Source organism: Oncorhynchus nerka, linkage group LG27, assembly GCF_034236695.1.
Source record: "Oncorhynchus nerka isolate Pitt River linkage group LG27, Oner_Uvic_2.0, whole genome shotgun sequence".
In the NCBI taxonomy this organism is placed as follows: domain Eukaryota; kingdom Metazoa; phylum Chordata; class Actinopteri; order Salmoniformes; family Salmonidae; genus Oncorhynchus; species Oncorhynchus nerka.
Genome location: NC_088422.1, coordinates 27,287,798 through 27,314,328, shown reverse-complemented (window position 1 = coordinate 27,314,328; position 26,531 = coordinate 27,287,798). Strand labels below are relative to the sequence as shown.

Here is a 26,531-nt window from a genome sequence, read left to right as displayed (position 1 = left end):
AGTAGCAGCAGCGTAAAAAAAGAAGGGGGGTGCAAATAGTCTGGATAGCCATTTAATTAACTCTTCAGCTGTTTTATATGGCTTGGGGATAAAAACTGTTAAGGAGCCTTTTGGACCTAGACGTGGCACTCTTCTCGACTGTCTCGGTGTGTTTGGACCATGGTAGTTTGTTGGTGATGTGGAACTTGAAGCTCTCGACCTACTCCACTACAGCCCCGTCGATTTGAATGGGGGTGTGTTCTGCCCTCCTTTTCCTGTAGTCCACAATCAGCTCCTTTGTCTTGATCACATTGAGGGAAAGGTTGTTGTCGTCTCTGACCTCCTCCTTATAGGCTGTCTCATCGTTGTCGGTGATCAGGCTATTAGGCTATTATTAGCAGCTCGTCGTGTCTGTTTTAATATTTACCAATATTTCACTTTCTCTGGTCATAGCATGAATTTGTGCATGAGGCAGATGCAATGCGACTCGAGTTTCGCCATCAGGTGGAAGACATTGTCCCCTCTCTCTGGTCAGTCTCACAACTGAGACTAAACTCGAGAATTGATAACAAAATAAATCTCTGACTTCAGTGAGTTCAAGACAACTGGGAACTTGGGGGAAAAAACGAGATCCAACTGGGAAAAATCATTTTGAACGGACATCCATCTCGAAATTCCAAGACGGAAACTCAGCATATTTCCAGAGCTCCGACTTTCCGACCTGAAGATCACTTGCAAATGCTACACCTGATCTATTTTGTTATCAATGCTCGAATTTTGAAATAACCTGCAATATGGTCTGATGATAACAATATTGGCAGGACGGGCATAGGACAATAGCCACTCTATGCTGGGATAACGTTTTAGGCCACATTCCTGCAGAACTATCTTTATTTTGTTTGTTTTTTTAGCTGTAGATCTCGGCTTGTTTTTTGATTGCCAAAGTGATCTTGACTCAGAAAAGGTAGGTGACCACTGATCTAAACCATCTTTGCTCAGAGAGCCCTCATATGAAATCTAAGCGTCAAATGTTACTACGGCAACGTTATTTGTTCATTCATTCTTTTTGACAAACCCAGGTTGCACTGCAAGCACGCTGCGTTGGACTCTCCTGATTGGCCAACATTTCAGACATCAGTTGCGTTCCAGGTCGTCCATATTGTAGTAGCGCTGCGTCGATTATCAGATCACAAAATGCCTGAGAGAGAGTTTTAATTTATCGAGAGCCACGTTGTTTCGTATAATATTAATGTTCTTCCTGAGAAGTTGACACTTCTCCTAATATTGTGAAATTGGATAATCTGAATACTGCACAACCACAATAAATACGACCTGGAATAGGGCCATTTTATTACAGTCGTTTAAACTCTTTTTTTTTAGGAAATTGATATCACTTTCGTCCTTCAAGTTTGCACAAAATACATCGCATACATGTGGACTGCAAATGTCGTTTTTATGAAATTCGTATATACATTCTATTCTAAATGTTTTATTTTCGAAGATTAATACAATTACGAATAACTCCCATTTGGTGTAATTGTGTGTATCTTTCACCTGCATTTTTCCAACTAAACAGCTTTGCATCAAACAGAACCTTAGCTCGTTGATATACATTGGTGGTATGGAATTGTATTTGATTCGTGAATCCGATGCATTTCTATGAATATGCTAAACTCTCTCTTTATATTTATATACATAGAGAGAGAGCGAGAGAGAAAAAAAATGTTAAACTAATGCCATGTGATTGGTTGTCACTTCAGTCATTCATTTCCTCTCTACAGTGAACCAGCAAGTTCACACCCTCTCTCGCCTCAGCCTTCATGCACTGTGTGTGCATCTGAGGAAATCAACGTCAGTCATACCGGTTTGGCAGAGAAGACTAAACGATCATTGCTGTCAATGAGAGCTGCAGTGTAGATTGTGGACTTCGATTTACATCTTGAAGCAAACAGGGATAGAAGCAAGTTGCACCAAAGATTGTGCAACGTAAGAACCTCATATTCCGCTAGAGCTTCTGGGAACGTTGATGACCGAGCATTATAAGTCAGCTAGCAAGCCACATAGATAGCTTTTAGCTAACAGATGAGACTGCTCAACTCTAACTAGTTATAGTGAAGGCCAACGAGGCTGTTCGTTTACCTGAGAGTATTTGAGATTTAGACATGTTTAGTGGTTGCGAACATTTGCCAGCTGCAACCATTCAGCATTCATACTTGGCTAATGTTAGTCAGATAGTTAGCTACCTAAATATATTTGACTACCTTATCTGGGGAGGGGGTGGGAGGGTTTTGTGCTGTCATTTATGCTAGTTGGCTAGCTAGCTACAATTGATGCCTTCTCTCACACAGCTTCCTTGGGCCAACTCGTGTGTGTCTGCTTGTACCAAGCTGTGTATGGCAATGCGGCAGGTAACGGTGCCATTGGTCGCCGGGGTGGTCGTGGTGGTGGTGGTGTTGTCGCTGCTGGCTGAACACTGTTGGGCGGATGGTGGGGGCCTTGCTGAACGAGTTATCTGGGCAGTAAACGCTGGCGGGGAAGCTCACACAGACATGCATGGCATTCATTTCAAGAAGGATCCATTGGAAGGAAAGCTTGGGAAAGGCGAGTATGTAGGCATGGCTGGGTCATCAAAATGGCTCTATTAGATGACTATTTCCTGTTAATAATAGCAAATGTGACTATTGAATTGAACGCCATAGCCAGCTAGTCTGTGAAATTAGCTATAATTGTAGCCATTTGGCTAAAAGCAAGTGAAATATTTGCTTCTGCCAGAGGGTGATCATATGGTTGTAGAGGTGTGTATTTCCCATTAAGAAGATATTTCAAGCTAACTCATGCATTGTTTTGACTTCTGCTATTGAACCGATTTAACCCAATTTAATAGTCAGTATTAGTAGTGCTGTCATATTTGTTGAGCTTCTCCTTCGAAAATGAACCATCTCATGGAAGAATAGTAAACTCAACTGTGATGTTTATTTTATTTTTATGTAACCTTTAACTAGGAAAGTGATAATGACTGATATTCATAAATGTATTTCTTTCAAATCAATTAGAAACTAAAAACATGAGCAGTTAAAATGAAAGTATATTGAGGTAAAGGATATATTGATTACATTTCTTGTTTGATGAATTATAGCCACTATGCTTAGTTCCACTGCATGTTCATAGATTTTTTTTTAAACACACTTCATTCTGAAGTGACATTTCATATTGTTTCTGACATCCATCCCAGTAAAACTAAAGACCAAATGGGTCTGTCTGCAAATAGAAACCAGACAGTTAAGGAAACATTGACACTTGGCACAGGTATCGCCTCTCACTTGCCAGAACAGATAAGTCATGAATATTTTAACATGCCAAGCTATTGTTAGCCAGCAAGTTTGCATCTCACATTTTTAAAAGGACCTTATCGACCATAAAATGCATGTGCTATTTTCCTGGTTTTCACCGTTTGTGTGCAAGTACAGAAAATAAATGTAAGCAGCCATCACTATACTGTTCCAGTACATGGGTAAGCAAATGGGCTTGTATTATGTAAGCTTATGTAAGGAGTGTGTTGGGTGAATATGTGACAGAATTGCTTATAAATCGACAACATAGTGAACAATCTACTCTGTATTTCCCTCTAGCTTCAGATTATGGAGTGCGTCTGCCCATATTGCGCTCTAGTCCCGAGGACCAGATTCTCTACCAGACAGAACGCTACAATGAGGATACTTTTGGCTATGAGGTGCCGATTCGTGAGGAAGGAGACTATATACTTGTCTTGAAGTATGCAGAGGTCTACTTTGCTCAGTCTCAGCAGAAGGTACCACTCAGCTTTCCAATCAAATCATCAAAATATGTTTTCAGTTTAGATCTCAGTTATCACTACTGTAAACAGTAAGTCATAGTAATGTTATTCTAATTTTGCAGCAAATAATGTTGCTCAACTTAGATATTGATAGTCTCCAAAAAAATACAGTTTCCAACAGATGTTTTATTGCAAGTTAATTTATTAGTAATATATAAATACCTTTGACATTCTACAGGTATTTGACGTGCGTCTTAATGACCATGTGGTGGTGAAAGATCTGGATATCTTTGAGCGGGTGGGTCACAGTACAGCTCATGACGAGATTGTGCCCTTCTCCATACGCCGCGGTAAACTGAGTGTTCAGGGGGAGGTGTCCACCTTCAATGGCAAGCTCACTGTGGAGTTTGTCAAGGTGAGTTGACACAACCGAAGTGTGTCACTGCTCAATGTTTTCTCCTCTTCTCCTGACCCATTTAAAAAATATTTTTCAGATGTGTCCTCAAATTAAAGTCGAGCACTAAAGTCATGATTACCTGCACACAACTCTTAATGTACAGTCGTGGTCAAAAGTTTTGAGAATGACACAAATATTCATAACACTCCAGCCTTGAGTGTTGACAAGGCTGGAGATCACTCTGTCATGCTGATTGAGTTTGAATAACAGACTAGAAGCTTCAAAAGGAGGGTGGTGCTTTGAATCATTGTTCTTTCTCTGTCAATCATGGTTATCTGCAAGGAAACACGTGCCGTCATCATTGCTTTGCACAAAAAGGGCTTCACAGGCAAGGATATTGCTGCCTGTAAAGATTGCACCTAAATCAACCATTTATTGGATCATCAAGAACTTCAAGGAGAGCGGTTCAATTGTTGTGAAGAAGGCTTCTGGGCACCCAAGAAAGTCCAGCAAGCGCCAGGACTGTGTCCTAAAGTTGATTCAGCTGCGGGATCGGGGCAGCACCAGTACAGAGCTTGCTCAGGAATGGCAGCAGGCAGGTGTGAGTGCATCTGCACGCACAGTGAGGCGAAGACTTTTGGAGGATGGCCTGGTGTCAAGATGTGTAGCAAAGAAGCCACTTCTCTCCAGGAAAAACATCAGGGACAGACTGATATTCTGCAAAAGGTACAGGGATTGGACTGCTGAGGACTGGGGTAAAGTCATTTTCTCTGATGAATTCCCTTTCCGATTGTTTGGGGCATCTGGAAAAAAGCTTGTCTGGAGAAGACAAGGTGAGCGCTACCATCTGTCCTGTGTCATGCCAGCAGTAAAGCATCCTGAGACTATTCCTGTGTGGGGTTGCTTCTCAGCCAAGGGAGTGGGCTAACTCACAATTTTGCCTAAGAACACAGCCATGTGGGTTCGCGCCCAGGCTCTGTCGTGACCGGCCGTGACCGGGAGGTCCGTGGGGCGATGCACAATTGGCCTAGCGTCGTCCGGGTTAGGGAGGGTCTGGCCGGTAGGGAAATCCTTGTCTCATCGCGCACCAGCGACTCCTGTGGCGGGCAGGGCGCAGTGCGCGCTAACCAAGGTTGCCAGGTGCACGGTATTTCCTCCGACACATTGCGGCTGGCTTCCGGGTTGGATGGCGCTGTGTTAAGAAGCAGTGCGGCTTGGTTGGGTTGTGTATCGGAGGACGCATGACTTTCAACCTTCGTCTCTCCCGAGCCTGTACGGGAGTTGTAGCGCTGAGACAAGGTCGTAACTACTAAAAACAATTGGATACCACGAAATTGGGGAGGAAAAGGGGTAAAATCCAACAACAAAAAACACCGCCATGAATAAAGAATGTGAAAGTGAAATATTTGCTTCTGCCAGAGGGTGGTCATATGGTTGTAGAGGTGTGTATTTCCCATTTAAGAAGATATTTCAAGCTAACTCATGCATTGTTTTGACTTCTGCTATTGAATCGATTTAACCCAATGAATAGTCAGTATTAGTAGTGCTGTCATATTTGGTACCAACACATCCTCCGAGAGCAACTTCTCCCAACCATCCAGGAACAGTTTGGTGAAGAACACTGCCTTTTCCAGCATGATGGAGCACCTTGCCATAAGGCAAAAGTGAGAACTAAGTAGCTCGGGAAACAAACCACAATATTTTGGGTCCATTGCCAGGAAACTCCCCAGACCTTAATCCCATTGAGAACTTGTGTCAATCCTCAAGAGGCAGGTGGACAAACAATAACCCACAAATTCTGACAAACTCCAAGCATTGATTATGCAAGAATGGGCTGCCATCAGTCAGGATGTGGCCCAGAAGTTAATTGACAGGATGCCAGGGCGGATTGCAGAGGTCTTGAATAAGAAGGGTCAACACTGCAAATATTGACTCTTTGCATCACCTTTGTAATTGTCAATAAAAGCCTTTGACACTTGTGAAATGCTTGTAATTATACTTCAGTATTCCATAGTAACATCTGACAAAAATATCTAAAGACACTGAAGCAGAAAACTTTGTGGAAATTAATGTGTCATTCTCAACTTTTGGCCATGACTGTATGTTTGTTTATACCTTTTCTGTGTCACTAATCATTTTTTGTGCAAATAATGGTAGGACTGTATTTCTCTGAATGTTCATTTGACACATGGCTTTCTCTGCTGTGAACTGATAACCTGCCCTTTGTTTTCTTAGGGTTATTACGACAACCCCAAGGTCTGTGCTCTATATGTGATGAAGGGGACATTAGATGGTGAGCCTCATCAGTCTATTAACAGGAGAATATTCGTCAGTGCCAGTGAAAAATTGCATTTTCTAAGATGTTGTCTAAATAATTCTGAAATTATTTAAAAAATTGTAATGGAATGTTGTATTACAAAATTATTGCTCTTTTTTTTCTCACATTCCTTTTCAATAACGTTATTCATTGGCTGCTCAAATAATTAATTGTATGCACAATCTAGTCTAAAGACATCACACCCTCTCCTCAATGTCTTACCTCTAAGTTCTGCATGAAATTAATTTCACTCAACCATATCTTTAAACCCATGATCTCTCCCATCTCTATATTTTGTGCATCTCAGATGTACCAAAACTTCAGCCTCACCCTGGACTGGAGAAACGTGAAGACCTTGAGGAGGAGGAGGAAGAGGAGTCTGAGGCAGGAGAGGAGGGTGGTAAGAAGAGTACCTCGACAGCTCCCAAGTACAGGGTCCAGTCAGGCCCCAGAACACCAAACCCGTATGCGGCCGACAATAGCAGCCTCATGTTCCCTATCCTGGTGGCATTCGGGGTGTTCATCCCTACACTCTTCTGCCTCTGTCGGCTGTGAGAATGTAAAATAGAGGGGGAAACGGAACATGATGGACAAGAGACTGAAGGGGGGAGGGGGGGGGGGGCAGACAAGGAAGAGACACAAGGAAAGTCTAGGCAAATAGACAGGAGTGAGCACGAGAGCCAATGGCATTAAGTGGACAAAAAAGAGACAACAAATTTGGAATGCAGTGCAGGTGACAGAATAAAATGCCTTCCTCACTAACTTTAAGGTCACACAGAGAAAAGGGGATGGAGAGAGTGAGTTTGTGTGTATTGTACATCTTACACATTTCCACCATGTTGCAAATTACCACATCACAAAGACATGATCTCGCATGAGACAGGATTGACCACTTTCGAAGCAGGTTTGTCTTGTCTTGTAGGAAGAGGCTGGGACTATACAGAGGGGTGCTGAAATGTGATTGGCTGTCCCTCTTTATAGATGAGTATGGCTTTGGATGAGGTGTGGCTTGAAGTGAATGCAGATAGGCTGCTATGGTGATCAACAAAAGTCCGGCCCAGTATTTAGTCAGAGATGATACAGGAGATAATATCCAGAAAATCTATTGATTCTTACAAATTTGGAAATTGGAAGAAGTTTTAGAGAATGTGTGTTTGGTGGAGATTGGAGGGGACAGTGGGAGACGGTTGCCAATTTGGCCAATTAGGCATTTGAATGTTTTTGCTTGCTCTTTTTTTACTTTATTTTTGGGCTTGATTATCACCAAACTTGCTAGTGTTGTAAAGCTACAATTTATTTGAGCTTTTGATACAAAGCTGTGCCATAATTTGTTGAGAAACAACATGCTAATAATTTCAACAAGTCCATACTGTTACAGCCTCAGTCTATTCTATGGCGGAGAATTGATGTTTCATGTGCTGTTTGAAAAGAAGGCTGATTGTGTTTTCACATCTAAGATGGATTTCACAATTATGTTGCATAATGTGTTTAAAAATGCATGTGTACCTCCATGGGACTATACCATGCTGTGCTGTTTCATATAAAAATGCAAGTTTCCTCAAATGTGGTCACAGGTAAGAAGTCTACTTGTTGTGCTGGCATGCATAACTGTCTGTACTAGCAGGTACCTTTTGAGACCGCTAGACTATAGAGTTATCAGAAATTGCAGGGCTTGACATTTAACATTTTCAGCCACTTGTCTTCCAGTGCTTGAAATTAAGGGTGTCCTGTTGTCCCTGGGACAATACATGTCTACGGTTCAAAACAGACTAAAAAAAGCCATGAGGCTGATACAACAGATCAGACCGTTTAGCTTAAAATGTTGATTAAGTATTATTTCTTCATATTATATGCTCAACAATGTGAACATGGCTGTGCTATCTGGGAAGGTTCCAAAATGCAATTAGCGGGAAAACAGTTGCCAAAAGTGCACTGCACGTGTGAGTGGTTTCATGTGACAGAGATAAAGAATATCTGTTAGAAATGAAGAAAGAGGGGAGATCTAAAGATGCATCAACTAGCATGGGTTACTTATATGACTAGGATTATGCCTTTGGCTGCTTGACAATAAAATATAAATGTGAAAACCAATAAAACATTTGGCATGTTAGGTGTTTAAAATAATTACTTCAACATTTCTATGGTTGTATTTTGGCTAGGCTACTTTTAAACAAGGTAAGCCTTGCTTCATAAAATAACATAAAACATCCAGGTTTTAAACAAGTTTATAGTTAAAATGCTGACCACCTCTGCTCAGATTCAAGGTGGGTGATGTGTGGTGCGCAACAGGCATTGTCTCCGGTCTTGTGACCATTTGATCTGAACAAACCATGCCTCAAGCCTTTAAACGTTAATGTTAATTTTACTTCATTATATTTGTAAAAAATGACTGGTGTTTGCCTATATTTATGTAATTAACAGTCTCATTAAAGTTTGGCTACCTTTTACGGAGCCTCCCTCATGTCAGCATCGGTTTGGACATGAAGCTGCAGCCAATATGCATATCACCTAGACTTTGACATGTAGGCTTTTTTTATTTATGTACATGAAAAATAGATTTAAATGTTATTCCAATGTTGGCCCCTCTGATTTAATTCTGATCTGAGTAATTGTTTGATATTGTGCAAAAAAAAAAACATTTACTTGTCCATTCAAACTCCAAATCTATATTATTCTTCTCTACCTTTTAAAAAAAAAAAAGTACAATTTTTTAAAAACTTGTCCCGGACAAGAGGACAAGCCTTAATGTTCGAGCCCTGGAGAGTTTGAATCCTTTGAGGGTTTACATGGTATTTAATCACATTGATGAAACCCACTTAACGGTACATTAGCTTGGTTTGCATCTGGTGAAAGGCCACCTCTGAAATGGTACAGAGTGATTTAGTTAGTTACTTTGCCAACATTGAGGGACCTGGTAATTAAACAAATTCTCAAGCAAGTGGGACAGGTCCTGAATCAGTAACATGTCTGAATTGTCACAGAGATGCATGTAGTGTAGTCCTTTGTCATGGTCACTGCCTTTTCCATTCATGGCTGTGCATGCCTTCTTTTGATTCACCAAAGTGTTTTGTGTTGTAGAATTTTGTTCTATAAAACTCCCAGTAATCCTCTGTTCATAACACTGTGATTGATATAATTTCATTTTTTAACTCACAATGTTGGTGCTGGAGTGATGATTAAGTACTAGGTCAAGATATAACATAAACATCAGAAGTTATCCCAATACAGTGTGTCATTAGAATGAATAACCGGAAGGGCCTACGCATTTTTTTTGTATTTATTTACTATTTATGTAAAGTCCTCATGGAAAAACTGCTGGATTCTTTTAGTATATTGGAATATAAATGTAGGACTTACATGTGTGTGTGTCAGATTTCCATAGCTACATAGAAGGTTAGAAAGTGAGGAGTTGGAAAGAACTAGTTGTGTTACACAACTTTTACTAAGGCCAACCAAGATTGTCAGTGGTAGCCTAAATTGAAACTGGCTTTGAGTAGAAAGCTTAAGAGCAGCCTTCTTAACAATTATTATATTGCATTAAATTGTGATTCTTTTCCCAGAGAAAAGTGTTTCTAAAAGCCAGCTCCCCAAATTAGTTTGAAAAGTGTGCAATCAGTCAAATCAACATGATGTATAAACAGTGGGCTTGCACCAGTCTTAATGATCTATATTTACCTTGCACATGTGAGTATCTATAGATGTGTGTACATGTTTCACTATTGGGAATATTTTCCCTCTTTCCCATCTCTCCATGAAATAATATTTTAAGTTTAGGCCAGTTTATTATTATTTTGTCTGATCCCTTTGATTCCTTTCTGAAGCTGTTTAAAAAAAACTTGCCTTAAAGTGGACCGCAGCATTTTGTTGTTACTAATCTCTAAGGTGTTCCACGGACATATCCATATGTCCTTCAATACAGTTAGCCTGGAAGTCAGTAGCTGCATGTTTGCATTGTTTTTGTGTTTATCTAACTGCCTCTGTATCAGGAACAAAGCTCTTTCCATGAGGGAAACCTCTTTTACCAAGCCTATTACACTTGCCTCTCCACACTTGTCATTGGTTTTATACTTGCTGAATACTTGACAAATAGATGATCCAGGTGTTATGAAATTCTCTCTCACTCTTGTGGTTTCCCCCTCCATGTTCCATGCTGCTGGAAAAAAACAAGGGAGAGGTTACAATACTTGGTCAGCTGATAGTTGTTTGATTTGTTTTGTATAAAAAATACATTTACAAAAAGAAACAGTCTGTATCGAATAAGAGATAAGCACCTTTGTTACTTATTTGAAAAAAGAAAAGAAAAAGTTTATTTAATTCAGTACCAAAGTTACAATCTTTTGTTGGCTTAATTGAAATCGCTACACAGTTGCGTGTGTATATACTGTAAGGTACAATATCACACTTATTGTAGTGTGACAGTGGTTATTTTCTAATCTAAATATTGTTACTATTGAGGTGTTTTTAATAGTTAATTTTAAAGAAGACTGGCATTTCTGCTGGGGATAAGTTACAACGGTGGCACTGTAGAAAAGAAAAGGTCTTGACTGACCACACTGACTGTCAGGAAGAGAGGAGATTGATGAAGCATGGACATTTTTACATGTATAGTTTAAGAAAGGGGTTTAATCTGAGATATTTGCTTAATGACTAAAGGATTTGTAGCTTTTTATTCTTTCTCAGGATCTGTTTTGTTTGACTTTTTACCAGGATGTTTTAATGGTGTGACTACTTGGTTTATTTTCAAAGCATTTGTCTGTCATTTGTTGTGTGTACATTTTATTTTAATTGAATCCCTGTTGCCTTGAATTTGAATACAGTTGTGCATTATCATTGTCAGCTTTGAGGTTCCTTTTTTTTTGGTGTGCTTTCGATTACTTCATTGGATGTTTTATTTTTTATTTTTTTGCCCACCAAAGTCCTAGTGTGCAAAAATCCTAACCTTACTTGAGCTCACCTAAGATAAGAACCAAATACTTGCTACACCACTCTCCCATTAGCCCTACTGAGGTGCAGACGGAACCACCATACACTCTTGTGCAGTCCATACACAGTCTTATGAATCACAGAATGAGGGTATGAATTAATTAGTGTGATCGCTTTCTTTCACATTCAATGTCAATAAGGAATCCTACTCTACTTATTGATTTCTCCCACCCCATGAGGGCTTCATGCAGCAGGTGGACTGATGGAGTCCTTTGAGATGCCCCCTCCATACTCAGTTGTGGCTCTACAAATAACATCTAAGTGGGAACTGCTGATAAATGCTGTCTCTTTTTTAAATAAATGTGCTATTTTATCTAACTGGTGTTTTCCAGATGTTTTCCATATGATTTATCTCATGTTTTACTATCCTTGGGGTTATTGTAGTACACCTCATGTAACTGAACTGTTCAACATGCTGTATATCGTTGAGATACTATAGTCATAAGTAATGGTGAAACCCTAGAAGTAGAATGAGATATTTATATTGGGGTGACATGTTGAGAGAAATGACAGTATTGCAGATGAGAGATGTAAGAAGAGACGTTATATTTTATATAAATGTAGTGCATGGGCAAATTACACAAGTATGGTCAAATTGCTCAATATACTAATGAAGTTGGACCATACTCGGCTGCGCGTTCAGCAGGACACAACGTTTTGGAACGTTAAGACATAAATATGATATGTAGAACAAACATGTCTCTGACATGTAGATCAAGGAATCATGTCGGCTCGATTCGTGACATTTCTATCTGCAACTGAACGTGACCGCTGGTGTTCTAACTGGAATTCAATTTACTCGCTACGTTTCTAAACAGTCCGCCCTACTGGTAACTATGGTAACCACCTAGCGTTTCAAGCCAATTACAATCGACTATTCTCAGCATAGGTTCTCCGTAGAGACGCTTCGCCATCTTGAATTTAGTAAAAGTTGCAGACAGCCATCGACACAGTCGCCTTAACAAACACAAAACAACCAAGATATGAGCGGCTCTAACTCTCGAAACAAGACTGCAGCCACAGTCAAAGGACCGGACACCGATATCGTCCCAACTGCAAATTCCAGGGAGCGAAAGTCCGGTGGAGGTGTACTGAAGAGACTCAAATCGCGACGAAATCAAACCGATAAACAGCGGCCTGTTATTACAGAAGAAGAGCTAAGGGCGCTAGGAAGACACATCACACCGGACGAAGTCCTTGGTCTGCGTGCTGTTACACGGGGTATGTATGCCGGCGTTGATGGGATTTGGATAAGATTCAAGATAATGTATTCTAGCTAACGTTCCCTTTGTTAGTGAACTAGCAAGCTAAATTTGCACCAATGGTTTGAGGTAACCAAACAAAGAATCCGTAAACACACCAGATTCCCAGTCTGTATGTGCTTCTAACTACGAATTTCCTTCCAGATTATCTATGTAAACCTGAGGACAATGTCTACAATATTGACTTCACACGTTTCAAGATTAGAGATCTGGAGACTGGGACAGTGCTCTTTGAGATTGCTAAACCTCACAACTGTGGTAAACTCAAATGTCTTGCCCAGCATGAAGTTTCAACTTTTCCAGCACACTTTGGCACAGCATAAATAGCTTGGATAGGCCACATCTTAAAGGTAAACTCAGCAATATGACATCATTATACACATTGGAGTGTATTCCTACTTATAGAAATCAAGTCCAGGTCACTGTCAACTTGAACAGGGCACCAGGCTCAATCTGTAAAACAGCCTAGTTGGAAAAACCACTGCTGACGGTGCACTCATGTTATTAGGTTGGGGTACAAAACTAATGCTCAAATCTGCCACTATATTTTCTCTTTCCAATGAGGAATTGCCTCATTAGAAGGTATAAATGAGAATGCCCATAGTCTTGGCAGATTTTAGCATTAGTTTCGTAAGCAGGAAGTTGCCCCGCTGTGTATGATGTAGTATCGCTAAGTCTACTTAGAAGGGCCCAGACCAAATGAATCAGTCTATTATTTCAAGTAAGGCATAACACAAGCCAAGTTATTCACCCTATGATAATTGATGTAGTCCTTACACAAATGTTGTAGATACAATTTTAGGTTGAAATCAGAGATGACATGTTGACACTTAATTGGATGTCAATTACATTTTAATTCATGTTCTCTATCAGACCCGGAAGATGAGGAAGAAGAGAATGGAGACGTAGACACCAGTGCTGGACGCTTTGTGCGGTATCAGTTTACGCCGGCCTTCCTCAGACTGCGGACTGTTGGTGCAACGTAAATCAGTGGATTAAACAGGAAACAACACATGCATTATCATTATTAGAAATCATATAACTCGTAGTTGAAAAACCACATACTGTGATTATACTTAAATGTTTCATAATATATGTGCTTTCTGCTTTTCAATATGGCAGGCTTACCTCAAGCTCTAGTATGCTGTTAGCACCCTCAAATTCAGTACAGGTCCATTGCTTATAACTCAGCAGTTACTTATGCAGACGAATCATGATCTCAGTTTCGTTTGCTGGTGTGGCTTTGCAGCTCTGGCAACCAATCCAACTGTTGTTACAGAGACGATTTGGCAGAGCCCTGACACCACACTTAATGCTTTTCTCCTAAAGTTGTTTTACATGGCTGGCAACAATACAATTGAAATAATCATCCTTGTTTTTTACTTTTAGAAATATAGATAGTTAATGAATAAAGCTTCAATTCTAGTAACTTAAGCCATTTCATGCAGCTATGTTCAGCATGTCCCTACCAGTATCTCAAGTGCCTCTCTTTCTTCCCCGCTTTCAGTGTCGAGTTCACCGTGGGGGACCGGCCTGTTAACAGCTTTCGCATGATAGAGAGGCATTATTTCCAGGATAAAGTTCTCAAGAACTTTGACTTTGACTTCGGATTCTGCATCCCAAACAGCTGCAACACTTGCGAACATATCTATGAGTTTCCCCAGCTCCCTGAGGACCTCAGTAAGTCTAATATTAGTAGGAGCGCACCAGCAATGCCCCCTCTCTCTTTGTCTATCATCTTTGTTTTAGCCTGTGTCCTACAAGCTAAAGTTCAGACTGGCCACAACATAGCTAGCTAAGTCTGTATACTATACACATCCATACAGAGCCAGTCAGGCCACTCAAATTGTAAGGTAAGTAATGTGGTACTAGACAGTCACATGGATCCCCTTCAGGAGTAATTTACTGTAAGCCAGGCTAATGTGCATTCTGCTGTTCCTTATGAAGTTATTTCCAAACTGAAATACCTTGTTTTGTTTTTTTCCCTCTTTCTTTTGAAGTTTGCCTAATGGTGGAGCACCCGTATGAGACCAGGTCAGACAGCTTCTACTTTGTGGACAACAAACTGATCATGCACAATAAGGCAGACTACGCCTACGATGGGGGCGAGTAGTGCCTGAATATTAGCGTCTTGTGTGCAATGCAACGCAGCGGTCACATTGCCCCAGAACACAACCACAATATAGCCCTTTTGGGAACAGGAGTATACTTCCTCCACTTCAGACATTCCAACAAACTTTACCAGCCCCAGGTTTGGGAAAACAGGACCATGTCTGCCTTCAAAACAAGTTGATCATTTATTTGTTACCTCGTACCCCTCTGTTGCTGGGACTCATAGGAAACTTTTGTCAATCACTCTTTTGTAATGTTGAACATGTTTTTCTTTTAATATTTTCGAACATTTAAATGGTTACTTTTTAATACGTATTATTTTAATCTGCCTTGAGTTAGTTCAGTATTTGTTGCAATATCCTTGTTTTTGTTGGAATACATTTAGACATATCTTGTGGGTTTGTGTAACTAATCAGCCTAATGATCTAATACACATTCGAATTTAATAATATTAATTTCAATTTCTCAAGTTGTCATTTTTTTCAGGGTTGCCATCTATCTCCCTGGTGAAAGGCCACTCTGTTACCAAACGGCTCTACAGAGGGAATCTGGAACTTTACATGATCCCAAAGTGAATGTTGAATACTGGATATTTTTAGCCCGTAAGATGAACACTGGTTGAAGTTGAGCATGTTGTTATTTTGTCTATACAACAATAGTTGACAGATGGCAAGCCAATTACAACTTTTTGATACCACCTAATTTGATTGAACAAGTAAATACATTTTTGCTACTCATTGTGCTCTAGTAACAATCATTATCCTTTGCTGTGTCTTTCCTCCTCAGATAGTGGGCTAAATATTCAGCTGTGAGACTAACAAATGCTCCATGACTTAGAAACCTTGATAGAAGCTGTATTATTCATATTGGGTGTCCCATTTCACCTCTAGCTGTATATACAACCAATAATCTCTGTTGGCTATGAGACATTTTTGTATTAACTGCCATTGGTAGTAAGTCACAGATGGCACCCCTGGCCTTTTTAAGTTGTTAGCATTTGTGACAGTGCTGGAAATGTACTTGCAGTGTGTTTGTGCCTGCTGGAGTGATACTGAGCCTCCCAACACTAAATTAAACCTCTCCATGGGCCTTTGTATTCAGACTGTTAAACTCGAGGCTTTGTGTGTGAGAGAAATCCCTGTCAAGTCCAGCTGTCAATCAGCTGTGCTCCGCTACACATCTCCTCCAACACTCATCAACAGTAAAAAGAAGGCTGGAAGAGATTTTGTGGGTAAAATATTTTTCAGCTATGAAATGATAACTACAGGTCAATGCTCAGTGGAAGGTATGTGATGATAATCACTTTCTAGACTTGTGATATGTGTATTTTTTTTTTAAATTAAAAATTAGTTGCTGATGGAAAATTGTGATGGCATCCACCATTATAAATTCTGTATTTCTAATAGCGCCCTCAAATTGTTAAGATGGCGCCGAAGAAAATAGCTGACGTTTTACATGCCCGTAACCAATTGTGCTGGGGTTTTGTGTGTGTTTGTAACTTCAGTAAAAAAAAATTTAAAAAATTACATAATGTTGCTGCTACTGTCTTATGACCAAAAATAACTTCAGGACATTAGAACTGGGATTGCTCACCATGAACTGGAAGAAGCTTTTTCCTTAACGAGTCCGACGAGAACGATATATACTGCTCTCCTTTGAACAGGCCCAGATCCCTGTCATTTGCTTGAAGAAAAGACAGAGGAAGCCGATCGGTCTGTCTTTTGAGAATCCGTAGGCGAGTGAGTAAACTCCCACTGCCATCAATTCTACTTGCTAGCATGCAATCACTGGAAATTAAAATTGAAGACTTACAATTATCCTACCAACGGGAAATTAAGAACTGTAATATCTTACGTTTCACCGAGTCGTGGCTGAACGACGAAACGGATAATATCAAGCTGAGGGATTTTCAATACACCGGCAAAACAGAGAAGCTACGTCTGGTAAGACAAGGGGTGGGGGTGTGTGTCTTTCTGTCAATAACAGCTGGTGCGCAATGTCTAATATTAAAGAAGTATCAAGGTATTGCTCGCCTGAGGTAGAGTACCTTTTGATGAGCTTTGGACCACAATATCTACCAAGAGAGTTCTCATCTATTATTCGTAGCTGTCTATTTACCACCACAGACCGATGCTGGCACTAGGACTGCACTCAATGAGCTGTATACCAACCGCAATAAGTAAACAAGAAAATGCTCACCCAGAAGTGGTGCTCCTAGTGGCCGGGGACTTTAATGCAGGCAAACTTAAATCGGTTTTACCAAATCTTTACCAGCATGTCACATATGCACCAGAGGGAGAAAAAAAACTCTAGACCACCTTTACTCCACACACAGATGCATACAAAGCTCTCCCCCGCCCTCCATTTGACAAATCTGACCATAATTATATCCTCCTGATTCCTGCTTGCAAGCAAAAACTCGAGGAGGAAGTACCAGTGAATCGCTCAATACAAAAGTGGTCAGATGATGCGGATACTACGCTACGGGACTGTTTTGCTAGCACAGACTGGAATATGTTCTGGGATTCATCCAATGGCAGTGAGGAGTATACCACCTCAGTCATTGGCTTCATCAATAAGTGCATCGATGACATCCTCCCCACAGTGACCGTATGTACATATCCCAACCAGAAGCCATGGATTACAGGCAACATCCGTATCGAGCTAAAAGATAGAGCTGCCGGTTTCAAGGAGCGGGACACTAATCCGGATGCCTATAAGAAATCCCGCTATGCCCTCAGACAAACCATCAAAAAAGCAAAGTGTCAATACAGGATTAAGATCGAATCCTACTACACCGGCTCTGACGCTCGTCGGATGTGGCAGGGCTTGAAAACTATTACGGACTACAAAGGGAAACCCAGAGGCGAGCTGCCCAGTGATGCGAGCCTAACAGATGAGCTAAATGCCTTTTATGCTCGCTTCGAGGAATTCAATACTGAAGCATGCACGAGAGCACCAGCTGTTCTGGATGACTGTGTGATAATGCTCTCAGTAGCCGATGTGAGCAAGACCTTTAAACAGGTCATCATTCACAAAGCCGCGTGGCAAGATGGATTACCAGGACGTGTACACAAAGCATGCATGGACCAACTGGCAAATATCTTCAACAACATTTTTAATCTCTCCCTGACCGAGTCTGTAATACCTACATGTTTCAAGCAGACCACCATAGTCCCTTTGCCCAAGGAAGCGAAGGTAACCTGCCTAAATGATTACCGCCCCGTAGTACTAACTTTGAAAGGCTGGTCATGGCTCACATCAACAGCATCCTCCCCGGATACCCTAGACCTACTCCAATTCGCATACCGCCCCAACAGATCCACAGATGATGCAATCTCTATTGCACTCCACAATGCCCTTTCCGACCTGGACAAAAGGAACACCTATGTGAGAGTGCTGGTCATTGACTACAGCTCAGCATTCAACACCATAGTGCCCACGGAGCTCATCACTAAACACCTCCCTCTGCAACTGGATCCTGGGCTTCCTGACGTGCCGCCCCCAGGTGATAAAGGTAGGCAACAACACGTCTGCCACGTCTGATCCTCAACACTGGGGCCCCTCAGAGGTGTGTACTTAGTCCCCTCGTGTACTCCCTGTTCACCCACGACTGAGTGGCCAAGCACGACTCTAACACCATCATTAAGTTTGCTTATGACACAACAGTGGTAGGCCTGATCACCGACAACGATGAGACAGCCTATAGGGAGGAGGTCAGAGAACTGGCAGTGTGGTGCCAGGACAACAACCTCTCCCTTAATGTGAGCAAGACAAAGGAGCTGATTGTGGACTACAGGAAAAGGCGGGGTGAACAGGCCCCCATTAACATCAACAGGACTGTGGTGGAGCGGGTCGAGAGTTTCAAGTTCCTTGGTGTCCACCTCATTAACACACTATCGTTGTCCAAACACACCAAGACAGTCGTGAAGAGGGCATGAAAAAACCTTTTCCCTCTCAGGAGACTGAAAAGATTTGGCATGGGTCCCCAGATCCTCAAAGTTCTACAGCTGCACCATTGAGAGCATCCTGACCGCTACATCACCGCCTGGTATGGCAACTGCTCTGCAACTGACCGTAAGTCGCTACAGAGGGAAGTGCATACGGCCTAGTACATCACGGGCCAAGCTTAATGCAATCCAGGACCTATATAATAGGCGGTGTCAGATGAAAGCCCATAAAATTGTCAGACTCCAGTCACCCAAGTCATGGACTGTTTTCCCTGCTACCGCACGGAAGCGGTACCGGAGCTCCAAGTCTTGGACCAAAAGGCTCCTTAACAGCTTCTACCCCCAAGCCATAAGACTGCTGAACAATTCATCAGATGGCCACTGAACTATTACATTGCCCCCCCCCATTTGTTTTCTACACCGTTGCTACTCGCTGTTTATTATCTATGCAAAGTCACTTCACCCCCACCTACATGTACAAATGACCTCTAACCTGTACCCCAGCACACTGACTCGGTACCTGTACCACCTGTATATAGCCTAGTTATTGTGTTACATTTATTTATTTTATTTGGTCAATATTTTATTAACTCTTCTTGAACTGCATTGTTGGTTAAGAGCTTGTAAGTAAGCACTTCACGGTAAGGTCTACACTTGTATTCGGAGCATGTGGCAAAGTTAACACTAATTATGGATTTTACAAAATGGTCGCTACTGATATTTTTCACTCTTATTTAGTTGGACCCACATACTGAGTCAATTGAAACCCCATTGATTTTTATTGAACATATTGTACTTTTGCCTATAGATGAATGTGTTTTTTGTCAGAAATCTCAGTGACTACAAAGTGTGGTGTCTTGAATGTTACATTTCAGGAACCATAGACTCTATATCAAATACTATTGCCTACATCTTTGGATGTCTACTTAGTGAGGATCTGGTAAGAACTAGAAGCCCACCTAACATTGCCTTTTATATTCTGCAGAACGAAGGGGAAATTATCAAAAGGAATTGAAGAAAAATGTTGGTTTCACTCGTCAAACTCTAACCATTGTAGCGTGCTGGTTTGCCTTGTCGCCGCTAGTTACCACAGTCACAAAGTCATAATTATGGCTATACCACGTCCATTTCTACAATTTATCATCTTAAAATAAGATTTAAACCAAACCTTAACCACGTTGCAAACATTGTGCCTAACCTTAAAATTAAGACCAAAAAGCTAATTTGTGTTGTTATAAATGTTTACGTTACATAGGCAATTTGGACATTGTGGCTGGGGAACTTATGACAACCGTTTGCCCTGAAATAATTAATTAGCCATAGTGCATGGCTTTGTAGCCACACGTGCTCGATCCAACATGTCAGCGCCTGTTGGGACGATGGCCGAAGACTCAAGCAGTGAAGATGAAGATCTAGAACATTTTAAAGAAGCAGCTTGGAGTTTTGGCACATATGGAACTAATGGCACACACAATGCCAACCCGGCAGGTAAATTCGGCCAAACTTTAGTGTACCTTTGCTTTAGCTAAGACACAGAGTGTAGTTATCTAGCTAACGGAGATGGCTGGCTAAGTGTGTGTCTTGAGCCAACGAGCAAATCTATCTTTTTTTTTTTTTTTTTCTAAAATAATGATTATATTACTGATCGATTGACTATGACTTTTCAAATCACCCAATATTGCTATCTGCAGCATTAGTTCTAGGTAAATGTTGCAATTCTTCAGCCATTCCTGGACCTGACAGGTATTTCTTATTTGTCATGGGAAAATGTTAATAAACATCAGTTTTACTATTTTAGCTAGCTACATCAAACTGTTATAGCCGTTGCCTCATGTTACCATCACCTGTCTACTTTTCAGTCGCCTACTTTAATCCAACTTTGAAATTTGATGTTCAGTTGTATTTCAGTGATATCTGCAGAAACATCAAGACCCTGCACAGAGTCAACCAAATGTGAAGATGGTGAGGGTTTATCCATAAATTGGTTTGCATTGAAACTGGTACAGTAATTACAAAATGTGTCATGTGATGTAGATGCTGGTTGTGATCTTGATCTTATTTCTAGGTTTTGAAGGTTTCCGGCTGTTCACCACATCTGTCCCAGGAGAGTTTACCATTGATCCCCCTCCTCCTCCTGTAAGGCGCAGGCCCATCCCCAGCTCGAGGTGATGCTTGTTCTATTTAGGCCTGGCCTTTTAACCATTGGGATGTGTGAGGTGGTTTGATGTCACCTTCATTTCTACGTTGGGAGGAATCCTTATACAGTAGCATTGCATACTGTAATAAATGTTTGTTTCTGCAATGTTATTCTAGTGACAGTGACAGTGAAATGGAGATGAGACTGAGAGAGGCAGCAGTGTCAGTCACAGACCTCCTATCATCAGCTCTCCCCAGGCAGATTACACATTCCCTGCCGGAGTCCCCCAGCTCAGAGAAAATGAAGAAGAACAACAACAACAAAGGAGAGGAGGCAGAAAGAGAGGACCATAATAACAGCCCTGTCCCAAAGAAAAATAAGAAAAGGAAAGCTCTCCAGGGGGAGTGTGGAGAGATAGAGCACTGTGGAGAATCCTCACCTAATGCTAAATCCGATGAGGAGCAGAAGAGGCCAGAAGAGGACATTCTACCCCTGAATAAGAAGAAGAAGAAGAAGAAAAAAGGCACAGATGAAGTATAAAAGCACTGAGAGACTTGTGTGCTGTTATTTGGGATGTTGGCTGTTTGTTCCATACTTGTGAGACCTGTTGTACTTGGGAATCTTATCACTGATTATAAGATGGTCAAGTCATACACTTATATCACAGCAATTTTGTACTATGTAGATTGCATTCCAGAAAATAACAATGTGATCTTTCAGAAATGTGAAATAAGTCTTTCACAAGATATTTGATGACCGTTTTCTCTACCCAAAACACAATTTGTTCTATGCCTTGTTTCGTAAAGGACGTCGTTTACACTCAATTCGACTTACATGTAAATTTATGAGCAGGATGCTACAATCCTTTTTTATTATCAATTCTCTGTTGATAACGTACACACTCTGGCCAGTTTATTTGGTACAATACCCTGTTCACAAAAATGGATCGCTTGTACAGACAGTGAGTCACTTGGCTGTGGCTTGGTATATAAGACGGGCATCGAGGCATTCAGTTACTGTTCAATTGAATGTTAGAATGGGCAAAACGAGTGACCTAAGCAACTTTGAGCATGGTATGATCATCACAAAATCATCAGTCAGTGGCAGTCCTGTGGGCAAGAACAGCTTGTTGAAGGAAAATGGCAAGAATCGTGCAAGCTAACAGGTGGGCCACAAATAGACATATAACGGCGCAGAAGGGCATCTCGGAACACACAACTTGTCGATCCTTGCCACAAATGGGCTATAGCAGCAGACAACCACACTGGGTTCCTTTCCTTATCAGCTAAAAACAAGAAGAAGCAGCTCCAGTGGGGATGCGATCACCGACAAATGCTGTTGTATTATGCTGATGGCAGAGTCAGGATTTGGTGTAAGCAGCATGAATCCACGGACCCATCCTGCCTGGTGTCAACAGTACAGACTGGTGGCGGTAGTGTACTGGTGTGGGGAATGTTTTCCTGGCACACGTTAGGTCTCTTGATACCAATTGAGCAACCAAATATTCCGACACCTAATAGAATTCATGCCCCGAAAAATTCAGGCTGCTCTGGAGGCAAAGGGGGTCTGAACCGGCACTTGATGGGTGCAGTGCTTCATTTCAGTTAGATCTTGCCAGAACAGGATCCGGCACCTCTCCGTTTTGGACTATTTGGCCTGATTCGTTACCTCTCATGGCATGAACAATTATTTATCTGATTTATTGAAATACATTTGCCAAAGTTATAGAATTACTGCTGTCTGTTCAGAAATAAATGAAATAATTCAGAATACTCTACTACACAATGAAAAGGACTACCCTGTGTGCACAGTTATTGGGCAAGTGAGTATTCTGATCTTATCATTATTTTTATGCATATTTTCCAATTCCAAACCATATAAACTTGAATGCTTATTGGATTTAATCATTTTCAGGTGATATGTATTTGTGTAATGAGGGAGGGTGTGGTGAAAGTGAATAACATCGTATATCAAGGTGTGCATAATTATTAGGCATCTTCATTACCTCAGATAAAATGGGCCAAAAAAGAGATTTAACTGACACTGAAAAGTCAAAAATGGTAAAATACCTTTCAGATGGAAGCAACATTTGAAATACCTAACTATTGAGGCGTGACCACCGGACAATCAAACGTTGTGATTGCAAATAGTCAACTGGGGCGCAAAAAACGCATGGGGAAGAAAAGCGGCAAAAGACTTGATAGAAATGAAACATAAAGCTACCAGGAACCCAGTATCCTACAGTGCCACCATATTCCACAACTGCAACCTACCTGGAGTGTCCAGAAGTACAAGGTGTCAAGTGCTCAGAGACATGGCCAAGGTCAAGAAGGCTGAAACATGACCATCACTGAATAAGATTCACAAGTTGAAGTGTCAAGATTGACAAATCTGTCTTCAGGTATTTCTTTGCCCAAAGGTTTTATGGGCAGATGAAATGAGAGTGACTTGATGGATGGGAGTCAGGCACCAGCAAGGTGGAGGAGGGGTACTGGTATAGGCTACTTTCATTAAGGATGAGGTAGTTAGACCTTTTCAGGTTGAAGATGGTCTGAAACTCAACTCCCAAACCTACTACTGGTTTCTGGAAGATACTTTCTTCAAGCAGTGTTACAGGAAGAAGTCCTCAGCATTCAAGAAGGCCATGATCTTTATCCAGGATAATGCTCCAACACATGTATCCAAGTACTCAACTGCTTGGCAAGCCAGCAAGGGCCTCAAAGATGCCCGAATAAGGACCTGGCCCCGTTCCTCACCCGACTTAAATCCTATTGAGAACTTGTGGGCCCTTCTCAAATGTGAGATTTACAGTGAGGGAAGAAAATACACCTCTTTGAACAGCATTTGGGAGGCTGTGGTTGCTGCTTCAGCGAAAGTTGATCATGAATAGATCAAGAAACTGACAGACTTCATGGATGGAAGGCTCATGGAAGTTGTTGAAAAGAAGGGTGGTTATATTGGCCACTGAATATTTTAGAAATGCCAACATTTTTATTTAATTGTCATTTTGTGTTATTTGTTACACTTACTCTAAAAATGGAGAATTAACAAGTGAGTTGGGAGAAATTATTTTTGTAATTTAGTTACCTAATAATTCTGCAGACAACTCACTTTTCCTTTGTTAAACATTCAGGTTTGAGGTTCAATAACATTTTGGATTGACTGTTTGTTAAACAACCAAATGTATCCTAATTGTGCACGCACTGTATAATTTAGCCACAGAGGACCAATAGCTTCTTTAAAAAAATAACCAAGCTGTGGATTGTGTGTTGCCCAATAACAAGGCATAGCCTACAGTCGAATGTGTGGCAAATCTTTCAGTGAAAAGCATGCAGACAAAACAGGCCTTTCGCAATATTTCAAATACAATCGCAGGAAAACACAGGTTGCAAAGCAAATGGCTCCTGCTGAGAATAGAAGATTAATCTATCTGCTGTAGGCTACCAAAATGTTTGATCAACTTCCAAATATTGTTTTACAAAGTGAAATAGCCTAGGTGTGTGTGCGTGCGTGTGTTTTACTTTGTAAAACTAGAGCGAGAGGCTTTTTGCACTGACACCGGCTGTCACCAGCGAGTCAGCTGTGCATGGTGAGTTAGTGGATTATAATTTCCTCCTCATATTGTAGCCTACAATATGTCTCCACAAGCCTAGGCTATTGATGCAGTTGTTTTCATTGGTCTCAGTTTGTCAGTGTCAAAGTCTCCAGTCATGTACAAAATGACAGAATTGCAAGAAATGCATTTATAAAAGGCACATTTCTTTCCAGAACCTAGGCAACTAAAAATGTTCCACACGTGTGCAGCTGTTGTCAGTCCCTCTACTGCTCTATGCCAATACACAAATGCGATGATATGCCTACAATACTTTATTATAAAGGGGATTCTTTCTTTTATGCGTTCCGATACCTAAGAGCGAGGTTGCAGAGCCCCCCCAGGTGCCGATTTACAAATGAAGCACTGGTTCGGTGTACCTAATAAACTGTTCGTTGAGTGTATGTTTTCATTGTAAAACAGGGATCAATGGCTCAGCAGTGTTTTGCATTGATTTAGGTGAGGCTGTTTATAATGGTTTATCTCTGACCTCAGATCAGCAGTATAAGTCTGACACCCTGTGTACTAAGTACACTGTTCAAATCAAATGTTCTGTCTAATAGTAAGGCAGCTTCTTCAAGTGACTAGACTGGTAATTGGCAGTGAGTCTCCCTGATGTACAGTACCATTCAAAAGTTTGGACACACCTGCTCATTCCAGGGTTTTTCTTTATTTTTACTATTGTCTACATTGTAGAATAATAGCGAAGACATCAAAACTATGAAATAACACATGGAATCATGTAGTAACCAAAAAAGTGTTAAACAAATCTAAATATATCTTATATTTGAGATTCTTCAGAGTAGCCACCCTTTGCTTTGATGACAGCGTTGACATTCTTGGCATCCTCTCAACCAGCATCATGAGGTAGTACTTGTTAAATGTTCATTTGTGGAAATTCTTTCCTTCTTAATGCGGTTGAGCCAATCAGTTGTGTTGTGACAAGGTAGGGTTGGTATATAGAAGATGACCTAATTTGGTTAGACCAAATCCATATTATGGCAAGATGAGCGCAAATAAGCAAGGAGAAACGACAATCCATCATTACTTTTAAGACATGAAGGTCAGTCAATGCGGAACATTTTCTTCACGTGCAGTCGTAAAAGCCATCAAGCGCTATGATGAAACGGTCTCTCATGAGGACCACCAGACAATCGGAAGACCCAGAGTTACCTCTGCTGCAGAAGAAACAAGAGTAATGGACTTTAGACCAGTGGAAATATATCCTTTGATCTGATGAGTCCAAATTTGAGATTTTTGGTTCCAACCGCTGTGTCTTGGTGAGACGTAGAGTAGGTGAACGGAGGATCTCTGCATGTGTGGTTCCCACCATAAAGCATGGAGGAGGAGGTGTGATGTTGCTTTGCTGGTGACACTCAGTGATTTATTTATAATTCAAGGCATACTTAACCAGCATGGCTACCACAGCATTCTGCAGCGATACGGCATCCCATCTGGTTTGCGCTTAGTGGGACTATCATTTGTTTTTCAACAGGACAATGACCCAACACACCTCCAGGCTGTGTAAGGGCTATTTGACCAAGAAGGAGAGTGATGGAGTGCTGCATCAGATGACCTGGCCTCCACAATCACCCGACCTCAACACAATTGAGATGGTTTGGGATGAGTTGGACCGCAGAGTGAAGGAAAAGCAGTCAACAAGTGCTCAGCAAATGTGGAATCTCCTTCAATATTGTTGGAAATGCATTCCAGGTGAAGCTGGTTGAGAGAATGCCAAGAGTGTGCAAAGCTGTCATTCAGGCAATGGGTGGCTACTTTGAAGAATCCCTTTAACCCTTTTTTGGTTACTACATGATTCCATATGTGTTATTTCATAGTTTTGATCTCTTCACTATTCTACAATGTAGAAAATAAAGAAAAACCCATGAATGAGTAGGTGTGTCTACATTTTTCTGCAGCGATACGTTGCTTCAATATATCCACATAATTTTCCTGCCTCATGATGCCATTTATTTTGTGAAGTGCACCAGTCCCTCCTGCAGCAAAGT

General features: G+C 41.1%; 3 protein-coding genes across 4 annotated transcripts; all 3 read left to right on the top strand.

The window, feature by feature from the left end:
- Positions 1-303: 303 nt before the first annotated feature.
- LOC115111506 (malectin-like) lies at positions 304-11,787 on the top strand. Of its 2 annotated transcripts, none has more exons than XM_029637632.2 (6): positions 304-943; positions 2,328-2,580; positions 3,609-3,787; positions 4,011-4,187; positions 6,405-6,462; positions 6,794-11,787. In XM_029637632.2, exons 2-6 carry the CDS (start codon positions 2,373-2,375, stop codon positions 7,039-7,041), a joined length of 870 nt encoding a protein of 289 aa, XP_029493492.2. In that variant the 5' UTR covers positions 304-943; positions 2,328-2,372; the 3' UTR covers positions 7,042-11,787. The 2 variants fall into 2 exon arrangements, with proteins under 2 accessions (XP_029493492.2, XP_029493491.2); XM_029637631.2 differs by lacking the exon at positions 304-943 and adding an exon at positions 1,746-1,965.
- Positions 11,788-12,360: 573 nt separating this feature from the next.
- On the top strand, positions 12,361-15,953 carry LOC115111505 (protein unc-119 homolog B-like). The gene is made up of 5 exons (XM_029637630.2): positions 12,361-12,690; positions 12,876-12,989; positions 13,605-13,713; positions 14,239-14,411; positions 14,732-15,953. Exons 1-5 carry the CDS (start codon positions 12,453-12,455, stop codon positions 14,842-14,844), a joined length of 747 nt encoding a protein of 248 aa, XP_029493490.1. The 5' UTR covers positions 12,361-12,452; the 3' UTR covers positions 14,845-15,953.
- Positions 15,954-20,255: 4,302 nt separating this feature from the next.
- On the top strand, positions 20,256-22,702 carry LOC115111189 (protein CUSTOS-like; the record flags this gene model as incomplete). The annotated part of the gene is made up of 4 exons (XM_029637052.2): positions 20,256-20,281; positions 20,691-20,755; positions 20,859-20,958; positions 21,107-22,702. Coding segments are annotated over 4 exons (555 nt in total), but the record flags the coding sequence as incomplete, so codon positions are not given.
- Between the last annotated feature and the right edge of the window lie 3,829 nt (positions 22,703-26,531).